The 25,454-nt window shown below is 45.3% G+C and overlaps 1 protein-coding gene across 1 annotated transcript in view; it reads right to left on the bottom strand.

Annotated features, from left to right (window-relative positions):
- ncanb (neurocan b) overlaps nucleotides 1-25,454 on the bottom strand; it is a 248,427-nt gene that overhangs the window by 36,383 nt on the left and 186,590 nt on the right. Inside the window, exon 11 of the mRNA XM_045697231.1 lies at nucleotides 15,534-15,647. Within this exon, the coding sequence (XP_045553187.1) occupies nucleotides 15,534-15,647 (114 nt within the window). The remainder of the gene's footprint in view (nucleotides 1-15,533; nucleotides 15,648-25,454) is intronic.

Raw genomic sequence — 25,454 nt, 5'->3', positions numbered from 1 at the left:
TGCCCACCCGGACCCTCCCCTATAGGTTCAGGTTTGCGGCCGGGAGTCCGCACCTTTGGGGGGGGTACTGTCACGCCCTGACCTGAGAGAGACGGCTTATTTCTCTATTTTGTTAGGTCAGGGTGTGGGGTGGGCATTCTATGTCATTATATTTCTGTGTTTTGGCCAGGTATGGTTTCCAATCAGAGGCAGCTGTCTATCGTTGTCTCTGATTGGGAACCATACTTAGGCAGCCTTTTCCCACCTGTATTTGTGGGTAGTTGTTTTCTGTTTTGTGTTTCAGTACCTGACAAAACTGTGTGCTTTCATTTCCCTTTGTTATTTTTGTTCGAGTGTTGGTTTGATTTAAATAAATAATCATGAACATGTGCCACACTGCATCTTGGTCACCTCTCTACGATGATCGTTACAACTTCAAACCACCGTAAAACCCCTTAAGTATGCCCTTACCTAGGGAAATAGATGAGTGGCTCAATGCAACACCCTTAAACAATTCCCATACGTAAGGGAACATGATTCGTTAAGGTACACCGGGCCAAGCTAACCCTGGTTATATCAACTAGTACTGAGTGGGTTGTGAATGCTGTGTGTGTGTGTGTGTGTGTGTGTGTGTGTGTGTGTGTGTGTGTGTGTGTGTGTGTGTGTGTGTGTGTGTGTGTGTGTGTGTGTGTGTGTGTGTGTGTGTGTGTGTGTGTGTGTGTGTGTGTGTGACTGTGAATATCTGTGTGTGTGAGTGTGTGTGAGTATGTGTGTGTCTGTGTGTGTGTGTGTGTGTGTGTGTGTGTGACTGTGAATATCTGTGTGTGTGAGTGTGTGTGAGTATGTGTGTGTCTGTGTGTGTGTGAGTATGCATGTGTATGTGTGTGTGTGTATGTGTGTTGACGTGCTGGGTCTGCCTGGGGTAAAGAGAAAATAAGCAGTGCTTTCCAGTGCCGGGACTGCTTCACACATCTCTCCTCCGCCAGCAGCCATGCTCTCCAATCCACCTGCATCCCTCTCTCTCTTCCTCTCTCCCCCTCCCCCTCCCTCCGATACACAGAATTGAGCATCATTCTGAGGGGAGACGATGGGAATTGCTTCTGGAATATGTCCCTAATTAAGCACCTTGAATGAGAACCAACCCAGGTTCCTATTCTGACGCACAAAGACAAGATGGGCTTTCTCTTTTCCCTCAGAACAGACTTGGCAGAGACACACAAGAACATACGGGCTGAGAGCTATAGTCAGTCATTTGACAACGTTTCCTTATTCTGTTTGACTATTCCCTGCCAAGTTGCCTGTAAACTTGGTGATAATTTTCCTGGCTGGAATCATGCGCCTCGTGCAGATGTGAGGTCCCTAGAGAGGTGGATCGTGTTTAGAGTAGCTGTGTAAGGATTAATAGAGACAACAAAGACTTGAAGCCCACTCGGTCCGCCCGCCTTCTGCTCAGAGTGAGTCCCAGCACGTGTCCCTCACAACGTGTGTTATTATAAAGCATAAATCTTCATTAGCATTAATAGCCTCTATAAAGACACAGAGGATGACCCGAATTAATTTTTCCTTGCGGTTTATGCTGAGTCGGGATTTAGAAAGGACCCACAGCGACTCAACGGCTCTGGGCTTTCCCTGGAGCTGCCTGTCTTAAAACACAACACCACATAAAACAGCATCTCTCTCCTGCCTGTCTGTTATGTCTGCCTGCCTGCATGTCTGTCTGTTTACCTGTCTGTCTGTCTGTCTGTCTGTTTACCTGTCTGTCTGTCTGTCTGTCTGTCTGTCTGTCTGTCTGTCTGTCTGTCTGTCTGTCTGTCTGTCTGTCTGTCTGTCTGTCTGTCTGTCTGTCTGTCTGTCTGTCTGTCTAACTGTCTGTTTACCTGTCTGTTTACCTGTCTGTCTGTTTACCTGTCTGTTTACCTGTCTGTTTACCTGTCTGTCTGTCTGTTTACCTGTCTGTTTGTCTGTTTACCTGTCTGTTTACCTGTCTGTTTGTCTGTTTACCTGTCTGTTTACCTGTCTGTCTGTCTGTCTGTCTGTCTGTCTGTCTGTCTGTCTGTCTGTCTGTCTGTCTGTCTGTCTGTCTGTCTGTTTACCTGTCTGTCTGTCTGTCTACCTGTCTGTTTACCTGTCTGTTTACCTGTCTGTTTACCTGTCTGTCTGCTGTCTGTTTACCTGTCTGTCTGTCTGTCTGTCTGTCTGTCTGTCTGTCTGTCTGTCTGTCTGTCTGTTGTTTTGTCTTTGTTTTGTCTGTTGTTGTCTGTCTGTCTGTCTGTCTGTCTGTCTGTCTGTCTGTCTGTTTACCTGTCTGTTTACCTGTCTGTTTACCTGTCTGTTTACCTGTCTGTCTGTCTGTTTACCTGTCTGTTTGTCTGTTTACCTGTCTGTTTACCTGTCTGTCTGTCTGTCTGTCTGTCTGTCTGTCTGTCTGTCTGTCTGTCTGTCTGTCTGTCTGTCTGTCTGTCTGTCTGTCTGTCTGTCTGTCTGTCTGTCTGTCTGTCTGTCTGTCTGTCTGTCTGTCTGTCTGTCTGTTTACCTGTCTGTCTGTCTGTCTGTCTGTCTGTCTGTCTGTCTGTCTGTCTGTCTGTCTGTCTGTCTGTCTGTCTGTCTGTCTGTCTGTCTGTCTGTTTACCTGTCTGTCTGTTTACCTGTCTGTCTGTCTGTCTGTCTGTCTGTCTGTCTGTCTGTCTGTCTGTCTGTCTGTCTGTCTGTCTGTCTGTCTGTTTGTCTGTTTACCTGTCTGTTTACCTGTCTGTTTACCTGTCTGTTTACCTGTCTGTCTGTTTACCTGTCTGTTTACCTGTCTGTCTGTCTGTCTGTCTGTCTGTCTGTCTGTCTGTCTGTCTGTCTGTCTGTCTGTCTGTCTGTCTGTCTGTCTGTCTGTCTTTCTGTTTACCTGTCTGTTTGTCCGTTTACCTGTCTGTTTACCTGTCTGTCTGTCTGTCTGTCTGTCTGTCTGTCTGTCTGTCTGTTTACCTGTCTGTTTACCTGTCTGTCTGTCTGTCTGTCTGTCTGTTTACCTGTCTGTCTGTTTACCTGTCTGTCTGTCTGTCTGTCTGTCTGTCTGTCTGTCTGTCTGTCTGTCTGTCTGTCTGTCTGTCTGTCTGTCTGTCTGTCTGTCTGTTTACCTGTCTGTCTGTTTACCTGTCTGTCTGTTTACCTGTCTGTTTACCTGTCTGTCTGTCTGTCTGTCTGTCTGTCTGTCTGTCTGTCTGTCTGTCTGTCTGTCTGTCTGTCTGTCTGTCTGTCTGTCCGTTTACCTGTCTGTTTGTCCATTTACCTGTCTGTTTACCTGTTTACCTGTCTGTTTACCTGTCTGTCCGTCTGTCCGTCCGCCCGCCCGCCCGCCCGCCCGCCCGTCCGTCCACCTGCCTGCATGTCTGCATGTCTGTCTGTTTACCTTCAGTCTGTCTGTCAGAGACAGCCTGTCAGCAGACTCAAACATCTCCTTAGAAGTACAGCACAGAAAAGGTACAGACAGGGGTCAGGTTCAACAGGAATGTTCTGCATTGTACTTCAAGCATGAGGGGCTTATTTACTGGCAAGCACTGGCACATATAGTACTGTATGCACGTATTTACTGGCAAGGACTGGCACATATAGTACAGTATGTATGTATTTACTGGCAAGGACTGGCACATATAGTATAGTATGCATGTATTTACTGGCAAGGACTGGCACATATAGTACAGTATGCATGTATTTACTGGCAAGGACTGGCACATATAGTACAGTATGCATGTATGTACTGGCAAGGACAGGCAAATTAGTACAGTTTCATGTATGTACTGGCAAGAACTGGCAAATATAGTACAGTATGCATGTGCCTACTGGCAATGACGGGCAAATATAGTACAGTTTCATGTATGTACTGGCAAGGACTTGCAAACTAGTATGTTTGTATAGGATTGGCCAGAAGTGAATACAAATAGAAACAAGAAAATTAGAGAGAGAGAGAGAGAGAGAGAGAGAGAGAGAGAGTAGGAAAGAGAGAAGAGAGAGTGAGAGAGAGAAAGACAGAAAGAGAGAGAGAGCGAGAGAGCGAGAGAGAGAGGGAGAGAGGGAGAGAGCGAGAGAGAGAGAGTAGGAAAGAGAGAGAGAAAGAGAAAGAGAGAGTAGGAAAGAGAGAAAGAGAAAGAGAGAAAGAGAGAGAGAGAGAAAGACAGAACGAGAGAGAGAGTAGGAAAGAGAGAAAGAGAAAGAGAGAAAGAGAGAAAGAGAGAGAGAGAGAAAGACAGAAAGAGAGAGAGAGAGAGAGAGTAGGAAAGAGAGAAAGAGAGAGAGAGAGAAAGAGAGAGAGAGAGTAGGAAGGAAAAAAGAAAGAACAAAGAAAAGAAAGAGAAGTAGAGACAGACAGTAGGTAGATTGATTATGTTGCTTACCACGCTCCACACAGTGTGTGTATATGTGTTTAGTTTAGGCTTCTCTTTTCCTCCACAACATTCTCCTCTCTTCTCCTCCACAACATTCTCATCTCCTTTCCTGTACAACATCCTCCTCTCCTCTCCTCTCCCCCCCAACAGTTTTTCTCCTTCTTGTCAAGACCAGTATGTAGTGGATCTAGTTTCAGGCGTTTCCTTTACGCTTGCTATGTTAGGTTAACCCAGCATTCATCACTCCCACAAGCTCTACAACACACAGGGGGATTTAACACCTTTATCAGACAACAATCCTCTCCAACTTCCCTCTCTCTTCACAATGCAGAATACATATTTATGCAACGTATGGAAAAGCAGGCAAGCAGGGAGAAGGAGGAGATAAAATGAACAAATCAGTTGCGTTCTCCAGCTCTCAGAGCAAAAGCATCACGTGAGGAGGAGGTATTCTTTCTGTAGATAAAGGCAGCAGTCAGTCAGTCCACAACTACAAGCCTGGGGATTCATTAGCTGGAACACAATGCTTTAGCAGGCTTTTTATTCAATTTGTCGACTTATTTGTTCTGTAGGAGCTGTGATTTATCTCTTGGGGATTGGAATGCTCTGTATGCGGTTTGTTTTCAAACTCTGTCTACGCTCTTGAGAACTGGTACTTCAGTACTACAGTAACTTAGCTGGTAGGAGCTGTGTGGATTGTCAGTTTTCCCGTCAGATAGAAGACAGGGGAAGTGCCTGGTGTGAAGGAGTTCTTCCATGTGTAGTTTCTGCTAAAGTAAGCAGTGAGGGGGAGAAGCTTTGGAGTTGGGATGGCGGGCGAAGAGAGAAACATCACTCCACAGTGAGTCAGGGAGAAATAGTAGGATACAGTGTGTGTGTGTGCATGTGTGCGTGCATGTGATAACGCTCAATAACACCAGGAGATCTCAGCCCAGAGACTACGCGGCCGTGCAGGGAACAAATGATTATCCGTGACAGAGAAGAGTCCCAGGGCTTTTATTAATGTATAAAGACATTGACTAACGCTAACACACTCGGTACAATCCACACATGCCAGAAGTTACTGTGACAACAGGACTTCCTGATGCTGTTGTGGAGAGGAGAAGGGGGATGGGGGGGGGTGATGTAAAAGGTGAGGCAGAGGGAAGGAGAAAGGGAAAGAGAAGAAGGGACAGACGAGAAGTTTGTAGTAAACTAGAATGGTATGGCATCAGAGTTCAGGATGGAAACATCAACAGGTGTGAGGATAATAAAGAAAGAGATGAGAGAAAGAGAGAGGGAGAAACAAAAGACAGAGAGAGAACTGAAATAGAAATAAGAGGAGACAGAGATCTCGACAGTGGGGCCTCGGCTAGGAAGGCTAGCAGCGTGTTAAGGTGATACAGTATGTGCTATGTAAAAGTGGTGTGTAGTACACCGTGTCTCTGTGACTGAAATATGGTAGCCTAGCCATCTATATCAAGTTCATGTTTAGACTTCTCACTCTCCCGAGAGCCATTACCTGTACTACACACCACTGTTACATAGCACATACTGTATCACCTCAACTGTTACATAGCACAAACTGTATCACCTTAAATGTTACATAGCACATACTGTATCACCTTAACTGTTACATAGCACAAACTGTATCACCTCAACTGTTACATAGCACAAACTGTATCACCTCAACTGTTACATAGCACAAACTGTATCACCTTAACTGTTACATAGCACATACTGTATCACCTTAACTGTTACATAGCACAAACTGTATCACCTCAACTGTTACATAGCACAAACTGTATCACCTAAACTGTTACATAGCACAAACTGTATCACCTCAACTGTTACATAGCACATACTGTATCACCTCAACTGTTACATAGCACATACTGTATCACCTCAACTGTTACATAGCACATACTGTATCACCTTAACTGTTACATAGCACATACTGTATCACCTTAACTGTTACATAGCACATACTGTATCACCTCAACTGTTACATAGTTACATACTGTATCACCTTAACTGTTACATAGTTACATACTGTATCATCTTAACTGTTACATAGTTACATATTGTATCACCTCAACTGTTACATAGCACATACTGTATCACCTCAACTGTTACATAGCTACATACTGTATCACCTCAACTGTTACATAGTTACATACTGTATCACCTCAACTGTTACATAGCACATACTGTATCACCTCAACTGTTACATAGCACATACTGTATCACCTCAACTGTTACATAGCACATACTGTATCACCTCAACTGTTACATAGCACATACTGTATCACCTCAACTGTTACATACTGTATCACCTTAACTGTTACATAGCTCATACTGTATCACCTCAACTGTTACATAGCTACATACTGTATCACCTTAAATGTTACATAGCACATACTGTATCACCTTAACTGTTACATAGCACAAACTGTATCACCTTAACTGTTACATAGCACATACTGTATCACCTCAACTGTTACATAGCTACATACTGTATCACCTTAAATGTTACATAGCACATACTGTATCACCTCAACTGTTACATAGTTACATTCTGTATCACCTCAACTGTTACATAGCACATACTGTATCACCTCAACTGTTACATAGCACATACTGTATCACCTCAACTGTTACATAGCACATACTGCATCACCTCAACTGTTACATAGTTACATACTGCATCACCTCAACTGTTACATAGTTACATACTGTATCACCTTAACTGTTACATAGCACATACTGTATCACCTCAACTGTTACATAGCACATACTGTATCACCTCAACTGTTACATAGTTACATACTGTATCACCTTAACTGTTACATAGTTACATACTGTATCACCTTAACTGTTACATAGCACATACTGTATCACCTCAACTGTTACATAGCACATACTGTATCACCTCAACTGTTACATAGCACATACTGTATCACCTCAACTGTTACATAGCACATACTGTATCACCTCAACTGTTACATAGCGCAAACTGTATCACCTTAACTGTTACAAAGCACATACTGTATCACCTTAACTGTTACATAGTACATACTGTATCACCTTAACTGTTACACAGTTACATAGCACACACTGTATCACCCTTAAATGTTGCATAGCACATACTGTATCACCTCAACGGTTACATAGTTACATACTGCATCACCTCAACTGTTACATAGTTACATACTGTATCACCTTAACTGTTACATAGCACATACTGTATCACCTTAACTGTTACATAGCACAAACTGTATCACCTCAACTGTTACATAGCACATACTGTATCACCTTAACTGTTACATAGCACAAACTGTATCACCTCAACTGTTACATAGCACATACTGTATCACCTTAACTGTTACATAGCACATACTGTATCACCTCAACATGCTGCCATTACATGTACTACACACCACTGTTACATAGCACATACTGTATCACCTTAACACGCTGCTAGCCTTCCTAGCTGAGGCAACACTGTCGAGATCTCTGTCAATATTAGTCTAATTGGAATATTGAAACAATGTTGCAAATGTCGGAGAGACAGACAGTAAGGTTTATAGAAATCTCTTCTGTTGAAAACTAAATATGAGTCAAAAATACATTTTTATAGCGGAGATCAAGCTTATAAGTTCCCTGCCTGGGCTGATGAGACAGTGGAATGCGAAGTCAGATGGAACAGTAAATCTCCGTAGACAAACATTGGTAGTAGAATGGCATTACTGAAGAGCTCAGTGACTTTCAACGTGGCACCGTCATAGGATGCCACTTTTCTAACAAGTCAGTTCGTCAAATTTCTGCTCTGCTAGAGCTGCCCCGGGCAACTGTAAGTGCTGTTATTGTGAAGTGGAACAACAACGGCTCAGCCCCAAAGTGGTAGGCCACACAAGCTCACAGAATGGGACCGTCGAGTGCTGAAGCATGTAGAGCGTAAAAATCGTCTGTCCTCAGTTGCAACACTCACTACCGAGTTCCTAACTGCCTCTGGAAGCAACGTCAGCACAATAACTGTTCGTCAGTAGCGTCATGTGTTTCCATGGCCGAGCAGCCAAAGATCACCATGTGCAATACCAAGCATCGGCTGGAGTGGTGCAAAGCTCACCACCATTGGACCCTGCAGCAGTGGAAATTATTTCTCTGGAGTGATGAGCCACGCTTCACCATCTGGCAGTCCGACGGACAAATCATGGTTTGGCGGATGCCAGAAGAACGCAAACAAAGCGATGTCCATACAGAAATGGTTTGTCAAGATCAGTGTGGAAGAACTTGACTGGCCTGTAGAGCAACGCCGACTGCGAGCCAGGCTTAATCGCCCAACATCAGTGACCGACCTCACTAATGCTCTTGTGGCTGAATGGAAACAAGTCCCCATAGCAATTTTCCAACATCTTCTGTGGACAAACTCCATAATAATGCCCATGATTTTGGAACGAGATGTTCGACGACCAGGTGTCCAAATACTTTTAGTCATGTAGTGTATCTGTCATAGTTCTTCATATTATCTGAACAATTGTATTTTCTCTATTCCCTTAGTTCCATGATCGTGGTTCAAGGTTTTCCTTAAAAAATGTATGTCTATTGAGATCTCCTCTCTTCAGGGTTGGATCATTTATGTGTTGTCTTATTACAGTTTTTTTCAATTGCTAACATGCATCGGTCAAGACTGAAGACACATTGTTCAAACTCTTCACACAGTCAGCGAAACAGAAGTGTATATGGACCAAACTGGGAATCCTTTTTTATTGCTTTCACACAAAATGCATTCAATGACCAACTCTTTTCTCATTCATACTCCATCACCTGCAAAACGATATATTTGCAGCACGTTTTCAAATGCTAACACACTGTTTCCAAAACTGTTAAAAAAGCATTCAAAACAGAATGATGGCAAATGTCGTGCATTTCTGCAGTAACCAGATTGAAAAATATAGAAAATCTCAGCAAAATATTTAATCATTCCAAACACAGCTGATTGCAATTTCATCTTGAAAGCCTAACGAAGTGTCCTGTTTTTAGTCTCGTTACCAAACAGACAAAAGAGGACGTCTTCGGAATGTTTGGAAACATGGATCAAGGAAGACAGGTTGATGGGGAAAGAAGAGTGTCAGGGAGAGGGAGAATGCATGGAGGACAAAGGAGAGGAAGACCAAGAGCGGTGGTCTCTGATGAGATAGGGGCCACAATTATTGACCATGTTGTAAACCATGGTCTCTCTTTGAGAGAGGCCGGTTTAAGGGCGAAACCACATCTGCAGCGTTCAACAGTTGCATCAATAGTACCAATTTTCCGGCAAAAAAACTGGTGAGATGTGCATCCTTCAATGATAATTGAACTACATATTACAGTACAATACAATATGGTCACATTTTGTACTGACATTTTGAAATATATTGATTGTTTTGTGTTTTTCAGTAGGATCCAAGGGTTAGAATATTATCAGCTGCACAGGAAATTGCCATTGTTGTCAATGCAATAAAACTGCGGGAAATTCGGGACAGAGTGCTGGCAGACAATATCACTTTTGGGAATGTGAATACGGTCAGCACAATGATAATTGCGAGAGCCCTAGAGAAACATAAAATAAGGATGAAGCAGTTGTACACTGTACCCTTTGAGAGAAATGGTGAACGTGTGAAAGAACTCCGGTATCAATATGTCCAGGTAAGATGTCTGTTCAATAACCGAACAGGGTACATACACAGCTATGTATAATGTAAAGTACTGTAACACTGTGGATTTAATGTACTTTAGAGAGTAATGGATGTGCAGTTTGCCAGGCAAGGAGCTAACATCACAATGTGTCCAGCACTATCCAATGATGGTTTTCTGCTACACAAACCACTCATTGGCCCCTACAATACAGAGAGGCTACTTTATTTTCTGGATGACCTGCATAATCGACTTGTGCCAGCGGAGGAGAGAGGGGCAATGAACTCCCCTACCTTCGTTGTTGTGTGGGATAATGTGGCATTCCACCACTCTGCTGCAGTCACCGACTGGTTTACTGCACATCCCAGGATGTCAGTACTATTCCTGCCTCCGTACTCCCCCTTTCTAAACCCCATAGAGAAGTTCTTCTCTGCGTGGAGGTGGAAGGTTTATGACCACCATCCACATGACCAGATGTCCTTACTGGATGCCATGAATGTGGGGTGTGGAGACACTTCTCCTGAAGACTGCCAGGGTTGGATTAGACATTCCAGAAGACACTTTCCAAGATGCATCGCCAGAGAAGACATAAGATGTGATGTTGATGAGAACTTGTGGCCAAATGCAGGAGAGAGGGAGAACTAGAACCCTCACAGTACTGTACAGTATGAGTGATTATACTGTACACGTTGATGAGAACTAGAACCCTCACAGTACTGTACAGTATGAGTGATTATACTAGACATGTTGATGAGAACTAGAACCCTCACAGTACCGTACAGTATGAGTGATTATACTATACATGTTGAAGAGAACTAGAACCCTCACAGTACCGTACAGTATGAGTGATTATACTATACATGTTGATGAGAACTAGAATCCTCACAGTACTGTACAGTATGAGTGATTATACTATACATGTTGATGAGAACTAGAACCCTCACAGTACTGTACAGTATGAGTGATTATACTATACATGTTGATGAGAACTAGAACCCTCACAGTACTGTACAGTATGAGTGATTATACTATACATGTTGATGAGAACTAGAACCCTCACAGTACTGTACAGTATGAGTGATTATACTATACATGTTGATGAGAACTAGAACCCTCACAGTACTGTACAGTATGAGTGATTATACTATACATGTTGATGAGAACTAGAACCCTCACAGTACTGTACAGTATGAGTGATTATACTATACACGTTGATGAGAACTAGAACCCTCACAGTACTGTACAGTATGAGTGATTATACTATACACGTTGATGAGAACTAGAACCCTCACAGTACTGTACAGTATGAGTGATTATACTAGACACGTTGATGAGAACTAGAACCCTCACAGTACCGTACAGTATGAGTGATTATACTATACATGTTGATGAGAACTAGAACCCTCACAGTACCGTACAGTATGAGTGATTATACTAGACACGTTGATGAGAACTAGAACCCTCACAGTACCGTACAGTATGAGTGATTATACTAGACACGTTGATGAGAACTAGAACCCTCACAGTACTGTACAGTATGAGTGATTATACTATACATGTTGATGAGAACTAGAACCCTAACAGTACTGTACAGTATGACTGATTATACTATACATGTTGATGAGAACTAGTACCCTCACAGTACTGTACAGTATGAGTGATTATACTATACATGTTGATGAGAACTAGAACCCTCACAGTACTGTACAGTATGAGTGATTATACTATACATGTTGATGAGAACTAGAACCCTCACAGTACTGTACAGTATGAGTGATTATACTATACATGTTGATGAGAACTAGAACCCTCACAGTACTGTACAGTATGAGTGATTATACTATACATGTTGATGAGAACTAGAATCCTCACAGTACTGTACAGTATGAGTGATTATACTATACATGTTGATGAGAACTAGAACCCTCACAGTACTGTACAGTATGAGTGATTATACTATACATGTTGATGAGAACTAGAACCCTCACAGTACTGTACAGTATGAGTGATTATACTATACATGTTGATGAGAACTAGAACCCTCACAGTACTGTACAGTATGAGTGATTATACTATACATGTTGATGAGAACTAGAACCCTCACAGTACTGTACAGTATGAGTGATTATACTATACATGTTGATGAGAACTAGAACCCTCACAGTACTGTACAGTATGAGTGATTATACTATACACGTTGATGAGAACTAGAACCCTCACAGCACTGTACAGTATGAGTGATTATACTATACACGTTGATGAGAACTAGAACCCTCACAGTACTGTACAGTATGAGTGATTATACTATACATGTTGATGAGAGCTAGAACCCTCACAGTACTGTACAGTATGAGTGATTATACTATACATGTTGATGAGAACTAGAACCCTCACAGTACTGTACAGTATGAGTGATTATACCATACACGTTGATGAGAACTAGAACCCTCACAGTACTGTACAGTATGAGTGATTATACCATACACGTTGATGAGAACTAGAACCCTCACAGTACTGTACAGTATGAGTGATTATACATGTTGATGAGAACTAGAATCCTCACAGTACTGTACAGTATGAGTGATTATACTATACATGTTGATGAGAACTAGAACCCTCACAGTACTGTACAGTATGAGTGATTATACTATACACGTTGATGAGAACTAGAACCCTCACAGTACTGTACAGTATGAGTGATTATACTATACATGTTGATGAGAACTAGAATCCTCACAGTACTGTACAGTATGAGTGATTATACTATACATGTTGATGAGAACTAGAATCCTCACAGTACTGTACAGTATGAGTGATTATACTATACATGTTGATGAGAACTAGAACCCTCACAGTACTGTACAGTATGAGTGATTATACTATACATGTTGATGAGAACTAGAACCCTCACAGTACTGTACAGTATGAGTGATTATACTATACATGTTGATGAGAACTAGAACCCTCACAGTACTGTACAGTATGAGTGATTATACTATACATGTTGATGAGAACTAGAACCCTCACAGTACTCTACAGTATGAGTGATTATACTATACATGTTGATGAGAACTAGAACCCTCACAGTACTGTACAGTATGAGTGATTATACTATACATATTGATGAGAACTAGAACCCTCACAGTACTGTACAGTATGAGTGATTATACTATACATGTTGATGAGAACTAGAACCCTCACAGTACTGTACAGTATGATTGATTATACTATACATGTTGATGAGAACTAGAACCCTCACAGTGCTCTACAGTATGAGTGATTATACTATACATGTTGATGAGAACTAGAACCCTCACAGTGCTCTACAGTATGAGTGATTATACTATACATGTTGATGATGTTTTGTTGTAATTATTATTGCAGCCCTGGAATTTCAGGAATTTGTTTTTTGTTTCAACTTTTTATTTTTCACAAGTAAATTATTATACGCAAAGATATAGAAAAAAATAAAGGCTATTGAAGCAAATTGCTGCATTTCTGATTCATTCTTGTTACATATACTTTAGTACGGTCAATAAAGTGAAAAGGTGTTATTCTTATTCTATAATGAAATACTGATTTATGTGAAAAATCATTCAAACTTCAAAGATAAGTTCATCATTTCTGTAATGCTCCCTGTTAGTGTTTTTTAGGTCAGTGTGTTATGAGTGACTGTATGCTTTCTGAGTGAGAATTGTTTCCAGTGTTATGGTCAAACTTTGCTTATTTTGAGACATGTATAAAGTGTTTTGGTGGTTTGACTGAGTTTTGGAGGTGAGATGAACTGTTTGGCCAAGATGCATGTTGGTAATGCAGACTGTGTGAAGAGTTTTGAAAAAGTGGCTTCAGTATTGACCAATGCTTGTTAGCAATTCAAAATAACTCTAAACATCGAGCCAGATGGCGACCACAGCCTCTCCTCTCCTCCACTCTCTCCTCTCCTCCACTCTCTCCTCTCTTCCACGCTCTCCTCTCCTCCACAGCCTCTCCTCTCCCCCACAGCCTCTCCTCTCCTCCACTCTCTCCTCTCCTCCACTCTCTCCTCTCTTCCACTCTCTCCTCTCCTCCACAGCCTCTCCTCTCCCCCACAGCCTCTCCTCTCCTCCACTCTCTCCTCTTCTCCACTCTCTCCTTTCCTCCACAGCCTCTCCTCTCCTCCACTCTCTCCTCTCCTCCACTCTCTCCTCTCCTCCACTCTCTCCTCTCCTCCACTCCACTCTCTCCTCTCCTCCACTCTCTCCTCTCCTCCACTCTCTCCTCTCCTCCACAGCCTCTCCTCTCCTCCACTCTCTCCACTCTCTCCTCTCCTCCACTCTCTCCTCTCCTCCACTCTCTCCTCTCCTCCACACTCTCCTCTCCTCCACTCTCTCCTCTCCTCCACTCTCTCCTCTCCTCCACTCTCTCCTCTCCTCCACTCTCTCCTCTCAGGCCTACTGATCCAAGTCAACCATAAAGACTGTTAACACCAGGGTCCATATTGCACCATGTGGTCCATAGCCTCTTAAATAGCTAATCTGTATGAGTGCGGTGGTTGTGGCAGGCAGGCTGGCAGGGTGTTGATTGGAGGGGAGGTCCTGGGGAAGAGGCTGGTCTCGCTCCAGCAGTGCACACACACATCACTGAGCCTTAAGCCTCTATGCATCACGGCCTGTCCATCTCTACACACACATCACTGAGCCTCAAACCTCTACACATCACGGCCTGTCCATCTCTACACACACATCACTGAGCCTCAAGCCTCTACGCCTCACGGCCTGTCCATCTCTACACACACATCACTGAGCCTTAAGCCTCTACGCCTCACGGCCTGTCCATCTCTACACACACATCACTGAGCCTCAAGCCTCTACGCCTCACGGCCTGTCCATCTCTACACACACATCACTGAGCCTTAAGCCTCTACACCTCACGGCCTGTCCATCTCTACACACACATCACAGATTGGGATACACACGCTCGCGCTCTCTCCATTCCTCCGTCTCTTTCTGCAGGGTAAAGTCTCGATCTGTAAAGGCTCATTACCCTGCCCCAGGTAGAGAAGCAGACTCAGAGCCTTGCAGGCAGAGAGAGCTGGGCTGCTAGGATACAGGCTGACGGTGTGGGTGAGGGAGAGAAAACACCAGAGGTTGGGCTTCTACTGGGGTAAATATGCATTAGTACACTGCCCATTTTATTTAAACTGTCCCTTTTTTCCCTCTCCTTCTCTCTTTCTCCTTTCTTCTCAATCTCTCAGTTTTTCTCTTGGTGCTACAAAGAAACGTTCTCCTAAAGTGTTGTGTTTCTCAGACAGTTCTGTGGCTGGCTGTCTATCTTTCATAGACCTGCTTTCACGTAATGGAGGCCCAAAACCATTTACATTTTTCAAACAGCGTAGCTGCATTCATGCCCACTAGGCATTCTTCTTCTTTGAGGGGCTCCAGCTGAGCACAGGTGTTCTGTCATAACCTGCACCACTGATACATATTACCACTTCCTCTTTCCACCAGTGATGTGAGTTAATGAGACAGGTGTTAAGTGATAAAATGTTACCTTTCTCACAAGTGGCTCCACCGTAGCTGGGCAGACACAGGCACACAAAGGAGTTGATCTCGTCGATACAGGTGCCTCCATTCTGACACGGGTTTGACTGGCAGTCGTCGATGTCTGTCAGGGAAAAAAGGGTTGTGTTCATTAGGCACCAAATGGAAGAAAACAGATTGAATCAGGGAGGGATCACCTGGACTTGTCCAATAAGAATGGCTTATTTTTGTTTTAAAATGTATGTCCCAATGAATCCAACCAAGGAAAAACCAAGGATACACGAGGAGACAGGGTCAGTTACAACACTGCAGTCACTGGACACGGCACATATCTCTTGTCACCATCAGAGATCTAACTTTTCGGAGAGGTCTGAGCTCTTTTGAGGAGTTGTAATTAAATGCTTTGATTCAGAAGCCCATCAATAAATCCATGCACGCACACTTGCACACACACGAACAGACACACACACACACACACTTTGCGGAGACGTTTAAGGCCATGGTTCTCCTTTCTGTGTAAAAGCAGAACTATATTTATCTCACTGCTGATCTGGGGCCTTAGGGCAAAATCATTAAAACCACAGCTGGCATCCCAGCAACCATTGCCCTCAGAACATCTGAGTATATCTCGGGGGCCCGGGCGAGAGGGCAGGAGACGGGTATCGAGTAACGTAGGGATCACGCTTTTTATAGTTCTCCAAGTCTGGAAGTGTGTGGAAGATGGCGAGTCCCTAGGTTGGATTACAGGGATTTGATGGCGAGGCGAAGCGTGTTGGATAAAAGCAGCTTGTGGTGGTTATCAAAGCGGAGAGAAGAAAGGCAAGAGTTAGTCTGAATCCACACTGGGACGGCCTGCCATGTCTAGACGATGAATCAACAGATCAGGAGGGAGGGAGGGATTACTACAGCACACATACAGAGACGTTTGGAGGCGCTGACTGGTGCTGTACTGTATATATAGCAGGGCTCTCAGCTGGGTTCTCTAGTACTGCAATGTTTCTCTGCTAATCAGGAAGTGTGATACTGTGGAGTACAGAAGAGTTGAAAGCTGGCCTCTCATCCATCCCATTGTCTGTGAGGTGGTACCACAATCCTCCAAAGAAGACTTGGTTTAGCTCAGCTAATTCTGACCCCCAGGCAGCGCAGCACTTGACTCTTAACAATGACAGGAAAGAGGGAACATACTGCTGGGCCGGCTCTGGCCTCTTGAGTGTCTCCCCTCCCTCCTCTCCTTCTTCCATCCTCCTCCAGCTTCAGACACAGCAGGCATAACAGAGGAGAGCAGAGAGAAGCCAGAGAACTCATTCAGTGGCCACTCAGTGTCCACCCAGCCCAGCTGGCTAACTGGGGATAAACTGTAGCCGGGGCAGGTGGTGGGTGGTGGAGGGCGGCTGCTGCCCAGCCTTCTCTGGCTTCCTCCCCAGGACAACACAGGCAGGCCTGAAAGCCTAGAAGTTATGCTCCATCCCCAAGGCCTCCCAGGAGCAGCCGGTGGAGGATTGTGAGGATTGTTCATCGGCTGGCAGAGGAGAGAGAGGGGGAGAGAGAGAGCGAGTGAAAGAGGCCAGACTAACTGGGGGGGTGTGCCACTGACAAATGTGCAGTCTCAGCCTAGATGACATGGGTGGAGAGAGAGAGAGAGAGAGAGAGAGAGAGAGAGAGAGAGAGAGAGAGAGAGAGAGAGAGAGAGAGAGAGAGAGAGAGAGAGATTGCAGTCTTGGCCAGACCCCCACCCTCATCTCTGTCCCTATGGGGTGTGTGTGCCAGTCCAGTGTAACACTATTTCCCTATGCAGGGCCAGGCCCCACTATTCCTGCTGTTTCCTGTTCTGGAGGTTTTTTTCCCCCTACTTCACCACAGCAAGATTTATGCTTTCAATTCCAGATGCGGCCAGGGCATCTGTGAACATGGAGCCAAATAAAAAGTAAACAGCTCCCTCTTTTATAAATGTGAATTTCGACGCAATCAACAATTTCACGCCAATGAATCCCAGCAGGTTTCTCCTCTGGGCCCAGTTAGAGTCCACAGACTAGAATCTAATAAAGGAGGCAAAGAAACGAAGAAAGGATCAATATCATGACCAAGGACTTTCTCTCAGTCAGACAGACCAGCATTAAAAAAGTTCCCCAGGCATATTTTCTCTCTTTCTCATTCACGTTCTCTCCCTCTCCCTTTCTCTCCTCTCTCTCCTCTCTCTCACTCCTACAATGGTGCTGCTGTGGGGTTCAAGTCTTAATGATAAAAAATGTAAAGGCATGTGACACAGGCAGACAGAAGTAATTTGCCATGCAGGGGTAGAAAGGGTAGTGAGGGATTCATTGAGTCATTCATTCTCGCTCTCTCTCTCTCTCTGTGACTATCAGGATCAATGCAACATCACTAAGCCCTGTCACAGACACACAGATGACAGTCTCTCTGTGACTATCAGGATCAATGCAACATCACTAAGCCCTGTCACAGACACACAGATGACAGTCTCTCTCTGTGACTATCAGGATCAATGCAACATCACTAAGCCCTGTCACAGACACACAGATGACAGTCTCTCTCTGCCATGCTGCATGATACCTACATTCCTAAATCAGGTGGCTCCTCACAAAACAGACACTACAGTCTACCTGAGAACTAACATGGTCTACCTCACATAAAACTATCAATACAAACACTATATAATCTACAGCACCTGGAAACCAGAGGAATGGATGGCTAGATCTGCATTGCACAGTGAAGTCGCAATCTATCTTAGTTGGCTGTTCATAACACAGACACTAGTACTATACTATACCTTGGTGAAGGAAAGACGTTACTGTAGCTACCATCCACTTAGAGTTTCCTCTGAGGCAATCAACACATCAGCATTCACCTATAAAGTCAGCATTCCATTCATTAAACAGGCATTACGATGAGCATCAGAGTTAACCACCCACAGGAAATAACCCATCATTTGCAACAAAGAAGCCATCACCCACCTCCGTTAACATTCACACTGACACGGCCCCATGATTGAAAACTAAAATGGCCGCATTGAGCAAGTCAACATCTATGGAGTGTATTTGTTGGCCTTGGCACTGAATGATAACAATTTCCTTGACACTTTATGATAACCATTTCCTTGACAGCATCTTAAAGAGATCATTATCTGAAGGATGGTTTCTGCCACTTAAAACTCTGTGGAGTGTTTTGGATCCACAGCGGGCAGCGCCAGGGCGATACACGTCTGCCAGCACATCCTAATGACAGTTTGAGAGAGGGCATTGAAATTCAGTGGTGTCCGTCTCCTCTGAGTTTTATTACCATCTTCTGCCAGCTTGCTACCTATGGCCCGGCTAGCTGTCTGAATCTCACTGGACGCTTATGATCACTCGGCTAAGCATGCCTCTCCTTAATGTCAATATGCCATGTCCATTGCTGTTCTGGTTAGTGTTTATTAGCTTATTTCACTGTAGAGCCTCTAGCCCTGCTCATTATACCTTATCCAACCTTTCAGTTCCACCACCCACACATGCTATGGCATCACCTTGTTTCAATAATGTTTGTTTCTAGAGACAATATCTCTCTCATCATCACTCAATGACTAGGTTTACCTCCACTGTATTCACATCCTACCATACCTTTGTCTGTACATTATACCTTGAAGCTATTTTATCGCCCCCAGAAACCTGCTCCTTTTACTCTCTATTCCGGACGTCATAGACAACCAATTCTCATAGCTTTTAGCCGTACTCTTATCCTACTCCTCTGTTCCTCTGGTGATGTAGAGGTGAATCCAGGCCCTGCAGTGCCTAGCTCCACTCCTATTCCCCAGGCGCTCTCTTTAGATGACTTCTGTAACCGTAAAAGCCTTGGTTTCATGCATGTTAACATTAGAAGCCTCCTCCCTAAGTTTGTTTTATTCACTGCTTTAGCACACTCTGCCAACCCGGATGTCCTAGCCGTGTCTGAATCCTGGTTTAGGAAGACCACCAAAAACTCTGAAATCTCCATCATCCCTAACTACAATATTTTCAGACAAGATAGAACGGCCAAAGGGGGCGGTGTTGCAATCTACTGCAGAGATAGCCTGCAGAGTTCTGTCCTACTATCCAGGACTGTACCCAAACAATTTGAACTTCTACTTTTAAAAATCCACCTCTCTAAAAACAAGTCTCTAACTGTTGCCGCCTGCTATAGACCACCCTCTGCCGCCAGCTGTGCTCTGGACACCATATGTGAACTGATTGCCTCCCATCTATCTTCAGAGCTCGTGCTGCTAGGTGACCTAAACTGGGACATGCTTAACACCCCGGCCATCCTACAATCTAAGCTTGACGCCCTCAATCTCACACAAATGATCAATGAACCTACCAGGTACCACCCCAAAGCCGTAAACACGGGCACCCTCATAGATATCATTCTAACCAACTTGCCCTCTAAATACACCTCTGCTGTTTTCAACCAAGATCTCAGCGATCACTGCCTCATTGCCTGCATCCGTAATGGGTCAACGGTCAAACGACCTCCACTCATCACTGTCAAACGCTCCCTGAAACACTTCAGTGAGCAAGCCTTTCTAATCGACCTGGCCCGGGTATCCTGGAAGGATATTGACCTAATCCCGTCAGCAGAGGATGCCTGGTTATTTAAAAAAATGCCTTCCTCACCATCTTAAATAAGCATGCCCCATTCAAGAAATTTAGAACCAGGAACAGATATAGCACATGGTTCTCTCCAGACCTGACTGCCCTTAACCAACACAAAAACATCCTGTGGCGTTCTGCATTAGCATCGAACAGCCCCCGTGATAAGCAACTTTTCAGGGAAGTTAAAAACCAATATACGCAGGCAGTTAGAAAAGCCAAGGTTAGCTTTTTCAAGCAGAAATTTGCTTCCTGCATCACAAACTAAAAAAGTTCTGGGACCTCCTCCCAGCTGCCCACTGCACTGAGGATAGGAAACTCTGTCACCACCGATAAATCCACTATAATTGAGAATTTCAATACACATTTTTTTACGGCTGGCCATGCTTTCCACCTGGCTACCCCTACCGCGGTCAACAGAACTGCACCCCCCACAGCTACTCGCCCAAGCCTTCCCCATTTCTCCTTCTCCCAAATCCAGTCAGCTGATGTTCTGAAAGAGCTGCAAAATCTGGACCCCTACAAATCAGACGGGCTAGACAATCTGGACTCTTTCTTTCTAAAATGATCTGCTGAAATTGTTGCAACCCCTATTACTAGCCTGTTCAACCTCTCTTTCGTGTCGTCTGTGATTCCCAAAGATTGGAAAGCAGCTGCGGTCATCCCCCTCTTCAAAGGGGGACACACTCTTGACCCAAACTGCTACAGACCTATATCTATCCTACCCTGTCTTTCTAAGGTCTTCGAAAACCAAGTCAACAAACAGATTGCTGAACATTTTGAATCCCACCGCAACTTCTCCACTATGCAATCTGGTTTCAGAGCTGGTCATGGGTGCACCTCAGCCACGCTCAAGGTCCTAAATGATATCGTAACCGCCATCGATAAGAAACAATACTGTGCTGCCGTATTCATTGACCTGGCCAAGGTTTTCGACTCAATCACCACATCCTCATCGGCAGACTCAATAGCCTTGGTTTCTCAAATGATTCCCTCGCTTGGTTCACCAACTACTTCTCTGATAGAGTTTAATGTGTGAAATCGGATGGCCTGATGGCCTCTTGCAGTCTCTATGGGGGTGCCACAGGGTTCAATTCTTGGGCCAACTCTTTTCTCTGTATACATCAATGATGTCGCTCTTGCTGCTGGTGAGTCTCTGATCCACCTTTACGCAGACGACACCATTCTGTATACTTCTGGCCCTTCTTTGGACACTGTGTTAACAACCCTCCAGACGAGCTTCAATGCCATACAACTCTCCTTCTGTGGCCTCCAACTGCTCTTAAATACAAGTAAAACTAAATGAATGCTTTTCAACCGATCACTGCCCGCACCTGCCCGCCTGTCCAGCATCACTACTCTGGACGGTTCTGACTAGGAATATGTGGACAACTACAAATATCTAGGTGTCTGGTTAGACTGTAAACTCTCCTTTCAGACTCACATCAAACATCTCCAATCCAAAGTTAAATCTAGAATTGGCTTCCTATTTCGCAACAAAGCATCCTTCACTCATGCTGCCAAACATACCCTCGTAAAACTGACCATCCTACCGATCCTCGACTTCGGCGATGTCATTTACAAAATAGCCTCCAATACCCTACTCAATAAACTGGATGCAGTCTACCACAGTGCCATCCATTTTGTCACCAAAGCCCCATATACTACCCACCACTGCGACCTGTACGCTCTCGTTGGCTGGCCCTTGCTTCATACTCGTCGCCAAACCCACTGGCTCCAGGTCATCTACAAGACCCTGCTAGGTAAAGTCCCCCCTTATCTCAACTCACTGGTCACCATAGCAGCACCCACCTGTAGCACGCGATCCAGCACCCCCAAAGCGAATTCCTCCTTTGGCCGTCTCTCCTTCCAGTTCTCTGCTGCCAATGACTGTAACGAACTACAAAAAACCTCTGAAACTGGAAACACTTATCTCCCTCACTAGCTTTAAGCACCAGCTGTCAGAGCAGCTCACAGATCACTGCACCTGTACATAGCCCATCTATAATTTTGCCTAAACAACTACCGCTTCCCCTACTGTATTTATTTATTTATTTGCACCCCATTACTTCTATTTCTACTTTTCACTTTCTTCCACTACAAATCTACCATTCCAGTGTTTTACTTGCTATATTGTATTTACTTTGCCACCATGGCCTTTTTTGCCTTTACCTCCCTTATCTCACCTCATTTGCTTACATTGTATATAGACTTATTTTTCCTACTGTATTATTGAATGTATGTTTGTTTTACTCTGTGTTGTTGTAAGTGTCGAACTGCTTTGCTTTATCTTGGCCAGGTCGCAATTGTAAATGAGAACTTGTTCTCAACTTGCCTACCTGGTTAAATAAAGGTGAAATAAATAAAATAAATGAAAATATTATGTTTGAAGGATAAATTACCCTCTTTCAAGGGAACAGTCGTCGTCCTGTTGCTGTTGATTGTCTCTTTCGTAATTACTTTGGCAACATGTGAATAGTCTCGCCTTTTCAATGAAATGTGCTTTATGGATTGTGCAGTGAAAGAAAATGTGGCGGAAAGAGAGGGATAGAGAGAGAGATAGAGAGAGGGAGGAAGGAAAGTAAGGAGGAAGAGAGTGAAAAAAGAGAGAGGAGAAGAGAGAGAGAGAGAGAGAGAGAGAGAGAGAGAAAGTGAGCATGAGAGTGAGAGAGAGAGAAAGAGAGAGATAGTTGGAGGGTAACATAGAGAAGGAGAGTGAAAGAGAGAGTGAAAGAGAGATAGTTGGAGGGTAACAGAGAGAAAGAGAGAGTGAGAGAGAGACAGAGAGACCTGGAACTGCTAATGGGATTATCTGCACTCAACAGGTCCTATTGATGGCCTTATGATTCAGCAGAGCATAAGAAAGCTCTATTCAACACTCCACTAACAAAACGTACAGCTGCTGAGTGTGTTGTGAAACAGAGAAGGTAAGCTAAGGTTTACACAATGAGATGGAGCATGTATCACACACACACACACACACACACACACACACACACACACACACACACACACACACACACACACACACACACACACACACACACACACACACACACAGAGAGAGAGAAAAACACACACCTGCTGTTGCCAGCGTATGGTAACTCGGCTGCTGTCAGTATGGGAGGCGGAAAGCTTGTTTAGTCATAACACAGCCCAACTGTCAGTAACTGCTAGGAGTGGTGGTAGGAGTCAGGCGCAGAGAGCAGAGGTAAGGAAATGTGTGTTTATTCCATAAAACACAAAACGGTCGACGACAACACAACCGGCATGAAAAATGCAAAGTGCCCAGAACAACAGGTACACAACATGCATATAAAATAACACTTGTCGATCGCCAGCACATCCAATAACAAAAACACACTCTGACGCAAAATAATCCCGCACAAACCTGGGCGGGCTAAACAGGCTTAAATAACCATAAATCAAGAGAACCAAATGAGGAACAGGTGCAAACAATAAGACATACCAAACGAAAAGGAAAAAGGGATCAGCGGCGGCTAGTAGGCCGGTGACGACGACCGCCGAGCGCCGCCCGAGCAGGCAGGGGAGCCACCTTCGGTGGGATTCGTGACAGTACCCCCCTCCTGACGCGCGGCTCCCGCAGCGCGCCGCCACCGGCCTCGAGTGCGACCCGGAGGACGAGGCGCAGGGCGATCCCCATGAAGGCGGTGGAATTCCCTCAGTAGAGCGGGGTCCAAAATGTCCTTCCTAGGTACCCAGTACCTCTCCTCCGCGCCGTAACCCTCCCAGTCGACGAGGTACTGTAGCCCCCCCCCCAAAGTCTGGAGTCCAGAATGGCCGGGGACCCCCCAATGTCCAGCGGGGGTGGAGGAACCTCCGGCACCTCACCTTCCTGCATGGGACCAGCCACCACCGGCTTGAGGAGAGACACATGAAACGAGGGGTTAATACGGTAGTAAGATGGAAGTTGTAACCGGTAACACACCTCGTTTATCCTCCTCAGGACTTTAAATGGCCCTACACACTGCGGGCTCAGCTTCCGGCAGGGCAAGCGGAGGGGCAGGTTTCTAGCCGAGAGCCAGGCTCGATTCCCTGGTGCAAACACAGGGGTCTCACTGCGGTGCTGGTCAGCGCTCTTCTTCTGCCGTCCACTCGCCTTAGTGAGTGCGTCTTGGACGGCTCTCCAAGTGTCCTTCAAGCGCTGCACCCAATCCTCCACCGCAGGAGCCTCGGTCTGGCTCTGGTGCCATGGAGCCAGCACCGGCTGGTAGCCCAACACGCACTGGAACGGTGACATGTTGGTCGATGAGTGACGTAGGGAATTTTGGGCTATTTCTGCCCATGGGACGTATCACGCCCATTCCCTGGGCCGGTCCCGGCAATACGTCCTTAGAAACCTACCCACCTCTTGGTTCACTCTCTCCACCTGCCCATTACTTTCGGGGTGGAAACCCGAGGTCAGGCTGACCGAGACCCCCAAACGTTCCATGAACGCCCTCCAAACTCTGGACGTGAACTGGGGACCCCGATCAGAAACGATGTCCTCGGGCACCCCGTAGTGCCGGAAGACATGGGTAAACAGGGCCTCCGCAGTCTGCAGAGCCGTAGGGAGACCGGGCAATGGGATGAGACGGCAGGACTTCGAGAACCGATCCACAACGACCAGGATAGTGGTGTTCCCCTGAGATACGGGAAGGTCAGTGAGGAAGTCCACTGACAAGTGCGACCACGGCCGCTGTGGAACGGGGAGGGGGTGTAATTTCCCTCTAGGCAGGTGTCGAGGAGCCTTGCTCTGAGCGCACACCGAGCAGGAGGAAACATACAACCGCACATCCTTGCCCAAGGTGGGCCACCAGTACTTTCCCCTCAGGTTCCGCACTGTCCTCTCGATCCCAGGGTGCGACGAAGAGGGGAGATTATGGGCCCATCGAATCAATCGATCACGGAGACCAAGCGGCACGTACTGAACACCTGCCGGACACTGCGATGGTGCAGGTTCCAACCGTAATGCCCGCTCGATCTCCGCGTCCAACTCCCATACCACCGGAGCTACCAAGCACGATGCTGGAATGATGGGAGCCGGATCGATGGCCCTCTCCTCGGTGTCATATAGGCGGGACAGTGCGTCGGCCTTCGTGTTCTGTGAACCTGGCCGATAAGAGATCGTGAACCGGAAACGGGTAAAGAACATGGCCCACCTGGCCTGACGTGGATTCAGTCTCCTAGCTGCCCGGATGTACTCGAGATTACGGTGGTCAGTCCAGATGAGGAAAGGGTGCTTAGCCCCCTCAAGCCAATGTCTCCACACCTTCAGAGCCTTGACCACAGCTAACAACTCCCGGTCCCCCACG

This window comes from Salmo salar, chromosome ssa16, assembly GCF_905237065.1.
Source record: "Salmo salar chromosome ssa16, Ssal_v3.1, whole genome shotgun sequence".
In the NCBI taxonomy this organism is placed as follows: Eukaryota; Metazoa; Chordata; class Actinopteri; order Salmoniformes; family Salmonidae; genus Salmo; species Salmo salar.
The sequence above is the reverse complement of the archived record's forward strand: the minus strand, read 5'-3'. Positions and strand labels throughout refer to the sequence as shown.